This window comes from Poromitra crassiceps (assembly GCF_964638095.1).
Source record: "Poromitra crassiceps genome assembly, chromosome: 27".
NCBI lineage: Eukaryota > Metazoa > Chordata > Actinopteri > Beryciformes > Melamphaidae > Poromitra > Poromitra crassiceps.
Genome location: NC_139650.1, coordinates 350,001 through 367,444, shown reverse-complemented (window position 1 = coordinate 367,444; position 17,444 = coordinate 350,001). Strand labels below are relative to the sequence as shown.

Sequence of the window (17,444 nt, the reverse complement as noted above, 5' to 3'; positions counted from 1 at the left end):
GATCTGCCTCTAGAGAGCGTCGTTTGCTGTGAGGTGTAGATCTGCCTCTAGAGAGCGTCATCTGCTGTGAGGTGTAGATCTGCCTCTAGAGAGCGTCCTCTGCTGTGAGGTGTAGATCTGCCTCTAGAGAGCGTCATCTGCTGTGAGGTGTAGATCTGCCTCTAGAGAGCGTCGTCTGCTGTGAGGTGTAGATCTGCCTCTAGAGAGCGTCCTCTGCTGTGAGGTGTAGATCTGCCTCTAGAGAGCGTCGTCTGCTGTGAGGTGTAGATCTGCCTCTAGAGAGCGTCGTTTGCTGTGAGGTGTAGATCTGCCTCTAGAGAGCGTCGTTTGCTGTGAGGTGTAGATCTGCCTCTAGAGAGCGTCATCTGCTGTGAGGTGTAGATCTGCCTCTAGAGAGCGTCCTCTGCTGTGAGGTGTAGATCTGCCTCTAGAGAGCGTCATCTGCTGTGAGGTGTAGATCTGCCTCTAGAGAGCGTCGTCTGCTGTGAGGTGTAGATCTGCCTCTAGAGAGCGTCCTCTGCTGTGAGGTGTAGATCTGCCTCTAGAGAGCGTCGTCTGCTGTGAGGTGTAGATCTGCCTCTAGAGAGCGTCGTCTGCTGTGAGGTGTAGATCTGCCTCTAGAGAGCGTCGTTTGCTGTGAGGTGTAGATCTGCCTCTAGAGAGCGTCGTTTGCTGTGAGGTGTAGATCTGCCTCTAGAGAGCGCAGTCTGCAGTAAGGTTTACATCTGCTTGCACTTGTCCATAGTCTCTGGGATCCCAGTCTCACTTCAGCCTTGTGACAGCACTCAACAGGATGTCTAGTTTGAAGGACATTTGCAGTGGTTTGCCCCTGGACCCGTTGCCCCGTAACCGGGGAAGAGACCCCAGCATGCCACACGCACCTGTCCGGACCCCCAACCTCACTGCAGAGGAGGAGCGGGTGAGTAGACATGATAATTAAAAAAAATAGTGCGTATTAAGAGTGCCATTACTTTTTTGTATTTGTAAATGTGTAATGGTGTGTAGGTACAGTGTAATAAATGCACTTTAGCATACACCACAACTCGGATGCATCTCAATATATATTTAAAGTGCACAATATAGTCAAGATATGCCCAATGGTTCATGTTGGTGGTCTGCAGTCAAAACTATCAAAAGCATAAATGAAAGCATGAGCTGCTACCTGTGCACATTCTGAAGTGTGGTCAAAAATAGACTAAAAGACAATTGATTGTCTAAAAACTGTTCTACTAGCGGTCAGTCACGTGCGTCATGCTTGGTAGTCTGTCTTGGCTAATGGCTATAGCCTCACTGCTGTTGGCTCATATGCTGTCCCAAATAGAAATAGATTATTCTCTCTGGCTCTCAACTGTTTGTCCAAAGTCAGAGCAAAGGCTAAAGTCAATAATTAAGAGAGATGATAAGGGAGCTGCTCGAGCAGCTAGACTGGGAGGAACAACAAAAAAGAGTCAAAGATCTACTCATGGTCTTTTGCATCCTCAAAACTTTGATCTGCACCAGGCCTGTGAATCTCCACTGGCCTCATGATTCGATTCGATTCGATTACGATTCATCTGTCAATGATTCAATTCGATTCCACGATGCATCTCGATACAGCTCAAAGTATCGCAGCTCCAATTATCACATCCTCAATTTTCTATATAACTGCACATGGGTACTTTTTCATCAATTAATACGAGCAGTCAGATAAATATCATCTTCCTTTTTTTACCTAGAAAGTGCTTTAAAATCTGAATGTCAACATCAATTTAAACACAAACGTTTCAACAATTCATCTGTCAACGATTAGTTTCGATTCACACGTCCGCGTAGCGATGCATCGATTAAACGATTAATTTTGACACCCCTAATCTGCACCATGTTTTCTAACCCAAATGCCTCTTCCCTCTAGTCGGCCTTGAGGAACGCCTTGCGTTATTTCCCCCCCTCCCATCATGCAACACTAGCAGGTGAATTTGCTCAAGAGCTGCGACAGTATGGCCACATCTACATGTACCGCTTCTGCCCTGCATTCCACATAAGGTGAGACAATTTGATGATCCCTTCTGCAAACCTTTTCTTTTTCAATTGTTGCGTGGGCACACCAACATTCCACACTTTGGATTCTCTTTGATATTTATTTACTTTAATCACCAATTTAATTTGGATAAAAGTAGGTAACTGGTAACACACAATAAGGGTACATTAATTAAGTGTTCGCTAATGATTAAGCATTAACACTTAATTAACAGTTACAGTAACTAATGTGTCTACTAGTAATCATTTAATGGTGTTCATGTTAACTAAGGCCATGTTCACATTACAGGCAAATCCGATTTGCTGCTAAAGTCATTAATCATCATTATCTTGATTGGTTTCCCAAATCTGATTTGGGAGTGTGTCCGCACTGCCACAAATCTGATTTGGGCAAGTGTTCAAGTCGGATCTGTGTGTCCAGATACAATGAGCCAATGAGCCAACATACAATGTTTCTGGCAGTGTTTGCATGTCTGCTCTCTGCTCTTCAAGTCCCCGCCCCCTGCAAAAGACACTCTTAAATCTGATTTTGGTGATCAGCACGTCCACACTGAAGTCACATCAGTCAAAAGCAGATTGAAAACTACCTCCATATGTGGTTTGGGACAAGTGACACAAATCAGACTTGGAGCGTCCAGACTCATAAAACGAATCTGGATAGAATCATGAATAGGTCATTAAAGTTCACAAATCAGATTTGGCCTCCTAGTCTGAACATGGCCTAAGTCACTGAGGTTAACGTCAGAGCAAGCTTACGGTCAAGGCTGTTACTTAAGGGTCAGTTAACTATGCTTATTAAACATGAACTAACTGTTGATTAATGCACCCTTATTGTATAAAGGTTCACTTTGGGGGGGAAATCGTATGAGCTGGAAATGTAACAAGCAAACACATTATATTACCATTAGGCCTCTAAATGCTTTACATTTACTGCAAAGTTGGTTTCTCCATAAAAGGAAAAAAACATTGGTTATATGTGTTTACTTGTGTTTCCTCAGAGCGTACCCAATAGATCAGTATCCATGTTGCACGCGTCAAGCAGCTGCCATCATGCTCATGATCATGAACAACCTGGACCCAGCAGTTGCCCAGGTGAGCATCTATCACAGCTGAGCACAGGTGAGCATCTATCACAGCGTAGCAACTTAGCAAAGCTTCCTACAGCCCTATAAGTGAAGTCCTCTATACCAGTGGTTCTCAAACTTGTTTCACATCAATGACCAAATATACAAATTAGACCACAGACCCCCATTTGATAAGATTTGGTCGCACGGTCCCCCATCTGATAAGATTTTAGCTTTTGTGACGACCCTTCCACTCTCCTTGCCCTGTCCTGCAGGAGCCTGGTGTTGGGGTCGTTAGGCTGATTGGATGCACCTGGGCCAGGTGTGATTATTGGGTTTAAGGAAAGCAGATCATTCAGTATCTCTCTCCCTCCTCACTGATGCACCTTTTGTTCTGTTAATTTGTTTAATGTAGTTTGTGTTGTTGTCTAGTTATTTTCCCATAGTTTGTTCATAAATTGTTGTTTTAACTTTTACTTTGGTGTATAACTCCTCTCATTTGTTACTTCCTTGGGCCGTTGTAACATATTTTAAGGGGAAATAACGAGACAATACAAACTACATGAAACAAACAAACAGAAGAAAGCATCAGTGAAGAGGAAGAGAGACTGAACGGTCTGAAGGTCTTCAATGAGTGTACAGGGCCAAGTAGAGTCATCACACTTTTAGATGTTTTATTACAGAAAGTGTATGAAACCCATGACCAAAATAGTCACACATTCTGTCATTGGGTTACTTGAATTCTGGAATTCTAGTGAAAGTAAATTATATTACCCTTTTTGCTGGGGAGCCCTGGAACCTCCTCTAGGAGTCCCCGGACCCCACTTTGAGAACCACTGCCCTATTCTTTACTGTCTCTGTGACAGCTTTGACAGCTTTGTTATCTTCATCCTAAAGTTTCCACAGGAGCTTGTCACCTATGGAGGGAACGGGCAGGTGTTCAGTAACTGGGCCCAGGTAAGACTTGAGCTAGCATGCGTTTAAGCAATGTCTTTGATAATGGTATGGAGATGACTGTAAATAAAAAAAATGTGTGTGTGTGTGTGTGTGTGTGTGTGTGTGTGTGTGTGTGTGTGTGTGTGTGTGTGTGTGTGTGTGTGTGTCTGTGTGTGTGTGTGTGCGCGCGTGTGTGTGTGTCTGTGTGTCTGTGCGCATGTGTGTAGTTTCGATTAGTGATGCATTACCTGAGCGTGATGACAGAGGAGCAGACTCTGGTCATGTACAGCGGTCATCCCATGGGTCTGTTCCCCAGCCTGCCCTCCTCGCCGCGGGCCATCATCACCAACGGCATGGTACCTCCACAGCCCACGCACCTGACTTTAGAAAGTGATGCTCGTTTGACGTTGGTGCAACATGTAAACACGGTTTCACTCAGTTTGTCTTCTCTCTATGCTTCAGGTGATTCCAAATTACTCCTCCAGAGAACAGTATGAAAAGATGTTTGCTCTTGGTGTATCAATGTAAGTTTTAAGGTGTTCCTTTTTCATTTGTTACCAAATGCAGGGCTGAATAGACAAGCCAGTTATCTTTACTATATGTGTGAAGATGTCTCCCATCTGTCCACGTCTCCATTTGCAGGTATGGTCAAATGACTGCAGGTAGCTACTGCTACATTGGGCCTCAAGGGATTGTTCATGGCACTATGGTCAGTCAGGAAAAAAGAACACCACAATACACACCACCACACTCTAGTGCTCCCTTATTATGGTCCATGCTCAATCTGGACTACCTTACATTATATCTGTAAATTAGTCCTCACAGTATCTGTAGGGCGTAGTTATAACTAAGGAGTATTTAGTTATTACATTTTGTTTTCATTTACCTGCCTTTTTTCTCCACAGCTGACTGTGCTGAATGCAGGCCGGAGGTACCTGGGCTCTGACGACCTGAGGGGGCGTGTCCTTGTGACGTCGGGGCTGGGGGGCATGAGCGGGGCGCAGGCTAAAGCAGCGGTCATTGCTGGTTGTGTGGGGGTCATTGCAGAGGTCAGTTGTTGTCAAGTCATGTCCCCACTAATATTACTCGCTGCTGAGCAAGCAGTATTGTATTAGTGTTATGAAGGTCAGGGCTAGATGAATGGTGGTGGGAGGACGTCAGTGTGATGATATGTGGGTTTGATCCTCTGTAGGTGGATGAAGCTCCTCTGAGAAAGAGACATGAGCAGGGCTGGCTCATGGAGATCACCAGCAGCATGGATCACTGCATTATGCGCATCAGGTAGCAAACAGTAAAAGTTCCATGCATGCATGGAAATTATGAATGTCAAAATCAGTAAAAAAAAAAATCATTACGACTGTACTTTGCTAATGTCACTCTTCAGTTTAATGACCATGAGTATTGCCGTACTGCCATGTGTTTGGCAAGTTTGTGGCTAGATAGCTGGAGCTAGTGTGAGGAACATCATGGATTATGCTGAGAGAGTAATCTACCAATCAACATCATCATTGTTAAGTAAGAAATAGTGCTAGGGTTCCACAAATCAGAACTATCCCTTTAGCTCTATGCCACCTACTCTTTTGAATGTTTGGCAGCTTTGTGTCATATTTACGACAAAACTGTTATTCTGTTACATCATTCTGTCTCTTATCTCATTAAGAGGCTGTTTCGCACGATAGAACCTGTCTCTTATCTCATTAAGAGGCTGTTTCCCACGATAGACCCTGGCCAGTGCTGCTGAGATACTTTCATTGTTACTACTTTGTGTCTTACAGAGAGGCCAAGAGCTCTAAGACTCCTCTCAGTTTGGGTTATCATGGCAACATTGTAGATCTATGGTGAGTGACACGGATCCAGACACGGCCCGGGGCAGCAGCTACAAGGAAGTAGACACTCTGTGCTGCATCTTTGGGTAAAACGTTACAATAAGGGTACATTAATTAACGGTTTGTTAATGCTTAATAATGCATAATAAGGCTTACGGTAGTTAATGCTTATTACCCTAACCCTAAACTATTAAATAATAATATATAAATGTATACCTTAGTTAGCATGAACACCATTAGAAAATGGTGGGCAGACACATTATATAACTGTTAATTTAATATACCCTTTATTGTAAATTGTTATGCATATTTGCCATTGACTGCTGTTGTTCTGATGTTCTGTTTGGCTGTCCCTGCCAGGGAGAGACTGCAGTTAGAATATGAGCAGACAGGAGATCTCCTAGTGGATTTGGGCTCAGACCAGACCTCCCTCCACAACCCATTCAGTGGAGGCTACTACCCAGCCCAGCTCAGCTTCCACCAGGCCAACCAGCTCATGGCCTCCGATCCCAGCCGTTTCCGCACCATGGTCCATGAGAGGTCAGAGATATGACACAGGGAGAATGCATTGTGCTACATTCTCTGCACTATAGAAATGTTATCAAGCTGAAACGCTTCCATGCTGTCACAGCCTCCGGAGACAGATCAGAGCCATCAACAAGCTGTCTGATGCAGGCATGTTCTTCTGGGACTATGGCAATGCATTTCTCCTCGAGGCCCAGAGAGCTGGTCAGTGATTCCACGCACGCACGCACGCACGCACGCACACGTACACGTACACACACACACACACACACACACACACACACGCACACGTCTGAGTGTCCGGGTAGTGCCGTGGTAGATTCCCTGTCTACCAACACGAGGGTCGCAGGTTCGAGCCCGTGTTACCTCCAGCTTGGTCAGGCATTCATACAGGCACAATTGGCTGGTAAGCCGGATTGGGGGTATGTTTGCTGATTGCTACACTAGCGCCTCCTCTGGTCGGTTGGGCAAAAGTTTAATCAACAGAATAAAAATAAATACGGTAAATAAAGAGGCTTGTCTTTACTTGTTCTTTCCACAGGAGCGGAGGTAGAGAAGATCGGTGGTGGAGCTACAGAGTTCCGCTACCCTTCTTATGTCCAGCACATCATGGGGTGAGTTATGAGTTTTATGATTTGGTTGAATGTCAAGTTGAACCAGCAGCAGAATAATAGCATTTGGCCCTAGGCAGTTGAAAATCTAGCAACCGCGAAGCCAACAAATTGTCCATGATATCCCTCTGCCCCTCTGCCTTTTCCACAGGGACATTTTCTCATTGGGCTTCGGGCCGTTTCGCTGGGTGTGTACCTCTGGTGACCCCCAAGACCTTGCAGCAACTGATCATATCGCTGCCACGGTCCTGGAGGAGATCAGTGCCAATGTGACTGAAGGCATCAGACAGCAGTACAATGACAACATCCGCTGGATCAGAGAGGCTGGAAAACACAGCATGGTCAGTGACTGCCTGGACAGCCTACATGTATATACCTGCATCTACTGCCACAATACAGATACAGTACGTTCTCTGATCGCCTCTTTCTTCTCTGTGTTTAGGTGGTGGGATCCCAAGCCAGAATCCTCTACTCTGACCAGAAAGGCAGAGTCTGCATTGCTTTGGCTATCAACCAAGCTGTTGCAGATGGAAGAGTTTCAGTGAGTGTGTAGTACTAGGAGGACTAGTTCACATTTAATTCACCTTTATTTAACCAGGAATTTTTCAAGGGGGTCCTGGCCAAGATAGGCAGGCAGCCTCATTATGTTAGACACAGTATAAAACAAACTGCAAAAATGTACAAATTACAACATTAAAAAATAAATAGATGTACATTACAACATTTACAGATATGTCACAAGGATGTAGACAAAAGCAACGTTCTAGCTGAAACATTTACAGCCCATTTCTCCAGCCATCAATTCTCTTATTATATTTTTAAACGCCCTTAACGAGACCCCTTAACCTGCAACTCACTTTGTAAAACATTCCATGTGGAGGGCAGCATACTTAAAAGCTCTTTTTCCCATCAGTAGGGGCATTGGGGACCATTGGTAAATATGCGCCCAGTGGGACCGTAGGGTTCCCAGTTCCCACACTTCTCTGTTGAATAAAACTGCACAATAAGTTGGTAGGAGTCCAAGAATGGCCTTCTAAATAAAAATGTACCAATGACTGAGTCTCCTACGCAATGTCAGTGAAGGCCCCCCAAGCCGATCATACCAGGAACAGTGATGCGTGAGGGCTTTACAAATGTGTGATGAATCTCAGTGCTCCATGATAAACACTATCCAGTGCATGAAGACACCGAGCAGAAGCATGCATATATACTACATTACCCATAACCCAGCTCTGACATAAACATTGCTGCAACAAGTGTTCTCTTAGCCTCAAAAGATACGTATTCCTAAAATAAACATGCTTGCGTTTCAAACGTTTCAATATTCGACCTTGAGCTTTTGGCTTTTTCAATGACTTGAGTTGTTTTGTGTCTCTTCCTCAGGCTCCAGTCGTTATCAGCAGAGACCACCATGATGTCAGCGGCACCGACAGCCCCTTCAGAGAGACCTCCAATGTGTACGACGGCTCTGCCTTCTGTGCAGGTACATACAGCCCACACAGTTTCTAATTACTGGCTACTATGGAAATAGATGTGAGTGACTTAAAGTAAGAGGAGCTTAAAGTGGAAGTGGACTTTATTATAAAACAATAATCATGGAAAAAGTCACTGACAGTTAACCGCGTCTCGCCCTTACAGACATGGCAGTCCAGAACTTTGTCGGTGATGCATTCAGGGGCGCCACATGGGTCTCATTGCACAATGGTGGAGGTGTTGGCTGGTAAGGCCTACTAAACCTACTCAATAGTAGGTGTGTGTGTGTGTGTGTGTGTGTGTGTGTGTGTGTGTGTGTGTGTGTGTGTGTGGGGGGGGGGGGGTTAACATACAGGTACAGTATAACAGCTGAACTGGGGTCTCCCTCTGTGAATGTAGGGTTAGGGTGGAAAACCCCCACACTGTAATATGCCAGATGCCCCTCTGTCAGACAGGGGCAGACATAACATGTTTTGTCTTAACTCTACTTCTAACCTGTTCCGATGCCAGCACATTCTGTACGTCCTTGAGAGAGCCTTAAAAAGTAGTTCCAGATCTCTCTTTCTTCAAAGAATTGTATGTAGCCTGCTGCTGGATGCATCTCTTCCATAAGGCCGTTAATTAGATTCAAGTAAGACTCAAGAGCTCTTCTTCAACAGTAGGTCTATGTGAAGGGTCAGTTGCTGTGATTGATCACAGTCATTTATGGAGTAATATTCCATTGCAGGGTCTGTTTGTATTGAGCTGAATCATCTTGTTCTGCTTACACCTGTCATGTAGACTAAGTCACTGTGTTTCCTGCTTACACCTGTCATGTAGGCTAAGTCACTGTGTTTCCTACTTACACCTGTCATGTAGACTAAGTCACTGTGTTTCCTACTTACACCTGTCATGTAGACTAAGTCACTGTGTTTCCTACTTGATCCTTTGACACACGTAGGGGTGAGGTGATGAACGGAGGGTTTGGTCTGCTTCTGGACGGATCGGAGGAGGCAGCAAAGCGTGCCAGTCTGATGCTCAACTGGGACGTCTCCAATGGGGTGAGAGAGTAGAGACAAGACAATTCTAACTTCAGTGATGACATTAGATTCCCTGCCTACCAACATGAGGGTCGCAGGTTGTTAGGGCAGGGCCTCCGTGTTACCTCCGGCTTCGTTGGGTGTCCATACAGGCACAAATGGCTGTGTCTGCCAGGTGTGAAGCCGGATTAAGGGTATGTGTCATGGTCGCTGCACTAGCAATAGCTGGTCGGTGGGGACATCTGTTCAGGGGGGAGGAGAACGGAGGAGAACAGCATGATCCTCCCACACGCTACGTCCTGCCGGCGAAACTCCTCACTGTCCGGTGAAAATAAGTGGCTGGTGACTGTACATGTATCGGAGGAAGCATGTGCTACGTCACAAGATGCCAAACATGTCACTCATTTTACAGATGATGTTGACCGTGACAACGTTGATGGGATCTAACCTCTATGTTCCCGTGTGCTACAGGTGGCTCGTCGCTGCTGGTCTGGGAACTCTAATGCCTATGAGACCATCCAACGCACCATGGAGGAGAACAGGCAGCTGCGTGTCACCATGCCCTTCCCCGTGCAGGATGAGCATGTGCTGGACCGAGCCCTGCAGGGCTAGCCCACCGTCAGCATGGGCCGACAGCAACTACAGCCACACAGCAACTACAGCCACACAGCAACGGAAATCTGTAGCTGTAATCACCTCATTTAGATGTATCTGAATCCGGCTCTAGCCTAGACAGAGTGAATGTTCAAAGTGCACTGCAGACATCTAATTGAAATAACTTGCAGCTCCATTTATTGAAAACTTGCAAAAATATTTTGAAAGCAAGCCTATATGATTTGATGTCGCTGATGTCAAATAAGTTGTTTGTCATGAATGCATACAACCCAGAGTAAGCTGCATTCTGGCTTGTGCAAGGATCCTTTTAACAATTTGATTTGTAAGTGAAAAAATCTTTGTTTATTTGTGCTCAAAATTAAATTGCAAATGTGTAAGATATAGTATTTGAGTCATTTATATTTCAAATGTGTAAGGGTTCCTCACCTCACGTGTGCATTTTGTAAGAGGTTGCCATGTATGTGGTGGCTCTCTCCTTTGCGCCATTGCCGTGCGTCTTTACGCGTGGTGGCTCCTTTAAGAAAACGATGAATGGTAAATGAATTTGAGCCGCTCCACGCTGACGTAAGGGACTTGCAGAGGTTTGGCGTACGTACCCAGCAGGAAGAGGCAGATATAACGGTGATGAGGACCAGGCTTTTTGCGGGAGGGGCATCAAAATGTTTTGTTCGATCGTTTTTTGACCTAAACATCCTGTTGTCGGGTGCAATATTATGACGTGCCAATTACTGTGCGGCGGTTTTTGCGCGCCGCCTTTTTCCGTGCATATCATTCCTATAGTAGCTCTACTGTAGTAGGCTACATTATTCAGTGTGTCGAAACGCTGCTGGAAAGAACGTTCCATGGAACTTTGACATTCGACAAATTATCTGCGGCAAGGACTGATGACATTTTGCGTTGTACCACTATTGGCATTTTCAGGGAAACATGCATCATAACAAGCGGGAGCAATCGGTCAGTCCCATTCCTGAGCAGCGAGACAGTAGTGACTCCCACACCCTGGGCAGCAGCTCGGGTCCCGCCGACACCCCGCAAGCTGCTCATCCTAAACTTGAGTTCAGACGGAACGCAGTCACAGACGACTACAAGATCACCGCCCAGGTGCTTGGCCTGGGAATCAACGGCAAAGTGCTGGAGTGTCATTGCAAGAAGACTGGGGATAAATGTGCCCTCAAGGTGTGTGTGTGTGTGTGTGTGTGTGTGGCACCATCAATTATTCATCTTTCTACAGTCTCCTCAGTGTCTCCCCATCTTATGGTTGCAAGGCTGCTCATTGAAAATCTGAGTAGAATGTATTTTTTACTCGTACATTTTTAATCCGAGTGTATCAGAATCACTTTTATTGTCACAAGATTACATAATATGAGGAATTTGTCAGCAGCATAGCGGTCATATCAATATTCAGAGATAAAAGGAAAATAGGAAAAATATCTAAAAGACTAGGGGGCTCATGTCATAGTTCATGTCTGAACTGTGTTCAGGTGGTTGTGTGGGGATGGTGTTAGAGTCCTGAGCTATATTTACAGTCTATGGTCCTGAGTAGAGGGGCCTTTCAGGCCTTGTTGATGAGGTCGATGGCAGTTGGGGAAAAAGCTGTTCTTGTGGCGAGAGGTTTTGGTCTTGACAGACCTCAGTCTGTTGCCGAGGGGGGAGTATTTCAAAGCGTTTGTGACCAGGGTGGGAGGGGTCGGCCATGATTTTACAAGGCCGCTTCAGCGTCCTGGCGGTGTGCAGGTCCTGAGGGGATGGCAGGTTGCATCCGATCACCTCAGCACAGCGGATGATGTGCTGCATTCTGTTGTGTTGATGTCCTCCATGAGAGTGACAGCAGCATACCAGACAGTGATGGAGGAGGTAAGGATGGACTCAACGATGGAGGTGTAGAAGTGCACCATCGTTGCCTCTGGCACTTTGGATTTCTTAAGCTGCCGCATGAAGTACATCCTCTGTTGTGCCTTCTTGGTGAGAGCTCTGATGTTCAGCTCCCATTTCAGGTCCTGGCTGATGATGGTTTCCAGGAAGCGGAAGGACTCCACGTGTTGACTGACTGCGGAGTCACCCAGGGTGATGGTGGGATGGTATGATGCCAATTGCATCAAGTGTCCATTTAGCAGTGGAGAAGTAGTCATTCTTAAAGCTAATTCCATCACTCTTCTACCCAGACAGTGGAAGTGCCTGGAGACAGTGATTTGCTCTCATCCACTCTGCTGTGAGGGCTGTTGTGTGAACAAAGATCTACTCTGTTAATCCGTCACAAAATGATCTGTGCTTCCGACTTGTTACTAGCTGAGGTGCGACCGTGTGATTCTACCCAGCATAAAGTAACAACAGGCATGTTACCCATTCATAATATATAACGGGGATTTTCTAAGGGAAACTATGACTAGGGGAACTATTGAAAGTGTTGAGTCACTTCCTAGTCTTGAGAAAAATCTTGTGAATCGGAAGAGAAACCCCCTCTGAATGCTTCACATGTTTTCTTAACCACAACGCTTGAGGTAGAATAAGTTACGTTAACCTTTATCGTCTCCGTGGGGAAATTCATCCTCTGCATTTGACTCATCCTCTTATAGGAAGTAGGAACCTTCCTAGAACTAGGCGCAGTGGGCAGGCGCAGTGGGCAGCCGCTGTGCAGCGCCCGGAGACCAACTCCAGTGTCTTGGTCAGGGGCACTGACAGTGGGCCATACATGTCTGATGGTTGGAGGAAACCAGAGCACCCGGAGGAAACCCACATGAACACGGGGAGAACATGCAAACTCCACACAGAAAGGACATGGGACGGACCGGGGTTCGAACCCGGGAACCTCTTGCTGTGAGGCAAGAGTGTTGTCCCGAATGAAATGTGACGAGGAATTTGTGCACATATTTAATGTGAGCCGGTGTTCTGTGAGCTCTGCTGAAGCATTTCTTTGGAAACATTCTCATCTCGGCCTTCTGCTCCCTCCAAAGCCCAGAATGCTTTGCCATGCCGTTTGGACTTGGGGTCTGTATGTCTGCGAAAAATAATATTCCTTGTATCCATTCCCTTCACTGCAGCACTGTCTCTTTAACAAATCTGTCTCTTTAGCAAATTAATGTGGATTCACAGGCTTAATAGTGACCATCAATTATAGTGCTGTAAACAGTGAGCTACTTGACAATGGGGCATGTGTTTGTGTATGTTTAGTGAATTATTGTATGTAAAACACGAAACAACTGGTTAAGATGATGATCTACAGACAAGCAGCACAGGTGTAAAAACATGCATGCATCAGAATAAGTGACTGAACCTTTAAATCATGTATATTTTATTTCTCTCTCATGCTCTGTTTTGACCCCAGATCCTATATGACACTCCTAAAGCCAGGCGGGAGGTGGAGCTGCACTGGCGCGTGTCTGGCGGGCCCTATATTGTCCGGATTCTCAGCCTGTATGAGAATATACACCAGGGCCACAAATGTCTCCTCATCATCATGGAGTGGTGAGCATCAGAGCATCACCAACAATCAGCATAGCCTTGAAGTGGACGGTGACCAACTTTCAAACATAAAAAGAGAGAGAGAAAGAGAAAGAAAAGAAAAGAAAATGGCTCCATACTGCTCGACCGGCGTAATCCAAGTCTTCAAAGGCCCTAAAATACCAAGTTGACTTGAAAAGATGTCATTTACACCCTGTGTTTAGCTGAACTCTTCACTGCAGCTGTAGGAAGAAGGAAAGAGGGAAGATTGGGGAAGCAGCGGCATTTACACCCGGCTAAAAATGGGGTGTAAATCATGTCTTATCAAGCCAACTTGGCATATCGGGGCTTCTGGAGACTTGGATTATGCCAGGTGATAATATCTTGTTCTTTTTTTTTCTTTTCTTTTTTTTTTTATCTTTGAAAGTTGGTCACTACCATTCACAAGAATGTTGTAACTCTGTTTCCCTGGAAAACTCCACAAATGTTTTGTGGACTAAAAAACTTCACCCACCCTTCCATCGGCATGGGGTTGAGTAGATCATTTTTGGGCCAGTCATCCCAGTCCGCAGTGGCTCGGAAGACTGGACACATCTGAGCAGTAATTAATGAGGCACAGTGACTTCTTTGTTTTGTTGTCACATCATGATTGTGGCGGAGTGAGGGCTCTGTCCTGACTCTGATCTCTTTGTTCATCTTGTCCCAGTATGGAAGGAGGGGAACTGTTCAGTCGCATACAGGCCAGAGGAGACCAGGCTTTCACGGAGAGAGGTGGGTTAGGGGACAGCTTTATAGTCCACCAATAGTTTAAAGTAAGATGCATATCATATCAACACCTGTGTTGTCAAATCTATGTCATGTCTGTCCACCAGAGGCATCAGAGATCATGCGGGACATTGGCACGGCCATTGAGTACCTTCACCACATGGACATTGCTCACAGAGATGTAAAGGTAAAGGAGAGTTGCTGTCAAACAAAAGCCTTCACAGTCCATACAGGCACGATTGGCTGTGTCGCCTCTGCGGGTGGGAAGCTGGATTGGGGGTATGTGTCCTGGTCGCTGCACTAGTGCCTCCTCTGGTCGGTCGGGGTGCCTGTTCAGGGTGGAAGGGAACTGGTGGGAATAGCGTGATCCTCCCACGTGCTACGTCTTGCCGGTGAAGCTCCCCGCTGTCAGGTGAAAAGAAGCAGCTGACAACTACGCATGTGTCGGAGGAAGGATGCTGCTAGTCTACGGCTCTCCCCAGATCAGCAGAGGGTGGAGCAGCGACCGGGGCATCGGGGGGGGGGGGGGGGGGGGGGGGGGGATATTCGCCAATTACAATTGGGGAGAAAATGGGGGGAAGTATAAACAATAAAATAAAATAATAAAAAAAGCCTTCACAGTCAGTAAGAATTTTGTTTTTTAATTTGGAGCAGTTGTGTTGAAACTCTCTCATTGTTTTCCTTTTCTCTTCATCATACTGTACACCACAGCCTGAAAATCTACTCTACACCACCAAGGAGAGTAACGCCACATTAAAACTCACTGACTTTGGCTTCGCTAAGGAGACGACGTTGCACAACTCCCTCCAAACCCCCTGTTACACACCATACTATGTTGGTGAGTGTTTACTGTTACACACCATACTATGTTGGTGAGTGTTTACTGTTACACGCCATACTATGTTGGTGAGTGTTTACTGTTACACACCGTACTATGTTGTTGAATGTTTACTGTGATGCTACCATGGGTTTTTGGCTACGATCACACCGCAAACCTTAGCGCTAAATTCTGATTTATTGCTCAAATCAGATTTTGGGGGGGACTGTTCACACTATTTTTTTTAATGTGGCCAATATCAGATTCCAGTATGAACTGGTCACGGTCCTGAACTGACCCACATGCGCAAAGGAACAATTAACAAAGATCTCATAGTAGGTTTATCACCCAAAAGACGGGCAAGCTCACTGTAAAATAGGCAGGTGATCCGAACACGATCGCATCGGAAGGAGAAAAAAAACTGACGTGGCCATTTTCAAAGGGGTCCACTTGACCTCTCACCTCAAGATATCTGAATGAGAATGGGTTCAGGCTGTGCACCTTGAGTTGCATACAGTGTCTTTCCTGTTAAATATGTTTTGAGTGACGTAAAAGTGAATTCTGATGCGGGTCACATGACTGTTCACACTGAGGTCGCATTCCAAAAAATTAGACCTGTATCTGATTTAGGACCACATATGAAAGTGACCCGAATCAGAAGGGAAAATATCAGATTCCATGTGATTTGCGCTGTTCACACAGTCAAAAACAGATCTGAGTCACTTAGGGGAGGGGGGAAACAGTTTGGGCCACTTTTGCCTGCAGTGTGAACATAGCCTTTGTGTTATTGGAAGGCACACTACATTTGTGACCATTACAATAGATATGATTACGGTATACATTGTTTGAGTTATAGCCTACTATATGGTCAGTCATTCCCCTCATGGTGTCCCTACTTGTCTTTGTATTGACTTGCCTGTGCGTGTGTGTGTGTGTCTGTGTGTGTGTGTGTGTGCGTGTGTGTGTGTGCGTGTGTGTGTGCGTGTGCGTGTGTGTGTGTGTGTGTGTGTGCATCTCTCCAGATTGTTGTGTTTGTGTTTACTTTGTCTATTTGTCCGTTCAGCCCCAGAAGTGCTTGGGCCAGAGAAATATGACAAGTCATGTGACATGTGGTCTCTGGGCGTAATCATGTACATTCTGTGAGTATCGCGTGTGTCCGTAACTGCTTCAACCTGATGAAATGATTAAAAACAGGAAGTGAAGACACCAAAATGGAATAATATTGTATTATATTCTACTCTGTGCTTCCTAGGCTGTGTGGGTTTCCTCCGTTCTACTCCAACACAGGCCAGGCGATCAGTCCAGGCATGAAACAGAGGATCAGGTTGGGCCAATATGAATTCCCCAACCTCGAGTGGGCCGAGGTTTCTGAGGAAGGTAAGAGTCCAACCCGAGCATGCTGCACCTGTCCAACCATATGCCTGAGATCCAGAGAGAACAACCTGCACAACATCTGCACTTAATGCAGGGGCTCTCAACGTGCGGCCCATGGGCCAATCCAATGTCGGGTCCCTAAATTGGCCCTCAGTCATCCAAAAATGGAGAGCCCCTGCTTTAAGGCTTGTGTCAGATGCATTAGGTTGTTTCTTCTTGTTTCATTCCCTGTCCTTTGGTCGTTGTCCTCTGTAGCGAAACAGCTCATCGTTCAGTTACTGAAGACCGACCCCAACGAGAGGATGACCATCGGACAGTTTATGAACCATCCCTGGATCAGTGTAAGTTCACATCTGTTGAGTGTACTGTATCACTGTATAACATTGGTATAACTGCTGTCTGCCTGGCTGATTGACTTGTTTCTTTCTTACCCTGTGTATGTATGCATGCTTGTGTGTTTATACCACAGCAGGCGATGGTGGTCCCTCCAACACCCCTCCACACCTCTCGTGTTTTGACAGAGGACAAAGAGCTATGGGAGGATGTGAAGGTGCGACTGATGCACTGTGATGTTGTGAGAGTGGCCACAAGGGGGTGGTAAAGCACCAGATTTACAATATAAAATCATTGTACATTGTAACCACTAAAATGTCTCCATCTTCCAACAGGAGGAAATGACCAGTGCTCTGGCCACCATGCGGGTGGACTACGACCAGGTGAAGATCAAAGACTTGGACACCTCCAACAACCCACTACTCAACAAGAGACGCAAGAGGCCCATGCCTGAGCCGGGAGCTGCGAGAGGAAGAGAGGGTGATGGAGGAGAGGGCGATGGAGGAGAAGGAGTGGGTTGTAAAGTTAGTGAGATGTTCAATTCCTTGAAGAACGTGGGAAAATGATTATTGCACAAATGGAACATTACATGCCCAAGGGAGCAATATTTTTCCCATCCACGGACCACAGGT

General features: G+C 45.8%; 2 protein-coding genes across 2 annotated transcripts in view; both read left to right on the top strand.

The window, feature by feature from the left end:
• Window positions 1–793: 793 nt before the first annotated feature.
• On the top strand, window positions 794–10,082 carry uroc1 (urocanate hydratase 1; the record flags this gene model as incomplete). The annotated part of the gene is made up of 19 exons (XM_083661696.1): window positions 794–919; window positions 1,892–2,022; window positions 3,015–3,108; window positions 3,978–4,037; window positions 4,244–4,372; window positions 4,479–4,540; window positions 4,659–4,725; window positions 4,922–5,065; window positions 5,209–5,297; window positions 5,792–5,854; window positions 6,203–6,382; window positions 6,474–6,571; window positions 6,909–6,981; window positions 7,130–7,319; window positions 7,421–7,519; window positions 8,362–8,461; window positions 8,617–8,698; window positions 9,392–9,491; window positions 9,942–10,082. The coding sequence occupies 19 exons, from the start codon at window positions 794–796 to the stop codon at window positions 10,080–10,082; spliced, it is 2,028 nt and encodes a 675-aa protein (XP_083517822.1).
• Window positions 10,083–11,012: 930 nt separating this feature from the next.
• Window positions 11,013–17,444, top strand: part of LOC310799346 (MAP kinase-activated protein kinase 2-like) — a gene marked incomplete at its 5' end in the record, with an annotated part of 6,625 nt that continues 193 nt past the window's right edge. The window contains 10 exons of the mRNA XM_083661939.1: window positions 11,013–11,261; window positions 13,408–13,547; window positions 14,230–14,294; window positions 14,396–14,475; window positions 15,000–15,126; window positions 16,169–16,244; window positions 16,358–16,482; window positions 16,735–16,820; window positions 16,949–17,029; window positions 17,148–17,444. The exon at window positions 17,148–17,444 is cut by the window's right edge and continues 193 nt beyond it. Coding sequence (XP_083518065.1) covers window positions 11,013–11,261; window positions 13,408–13,547; window positions 14,230–14,294; window positions 14,396–14,475; window positions 15,000–15,126; window positions 16,169–16,244; window positions 16,358–16,482; window positions 16,735–16,820; window positions 16,949–17,029; window positions 17,148–17,378 — 1,260 coding nt within the window. The 3' untranslated portion in view covers window positions 17,379–17,444. The remainder of the gene's footprint in view (window positions 11,262–13,407; window positions 13,548–14,229; window positions 14,295–14,395; window positions 14,476–14,999; window positions 15,127–16,168; window positions 16,245–16,357; window positions 16,483–16,734; window positions 16,821–16,948; window positions 17,030–17,147) is intronic.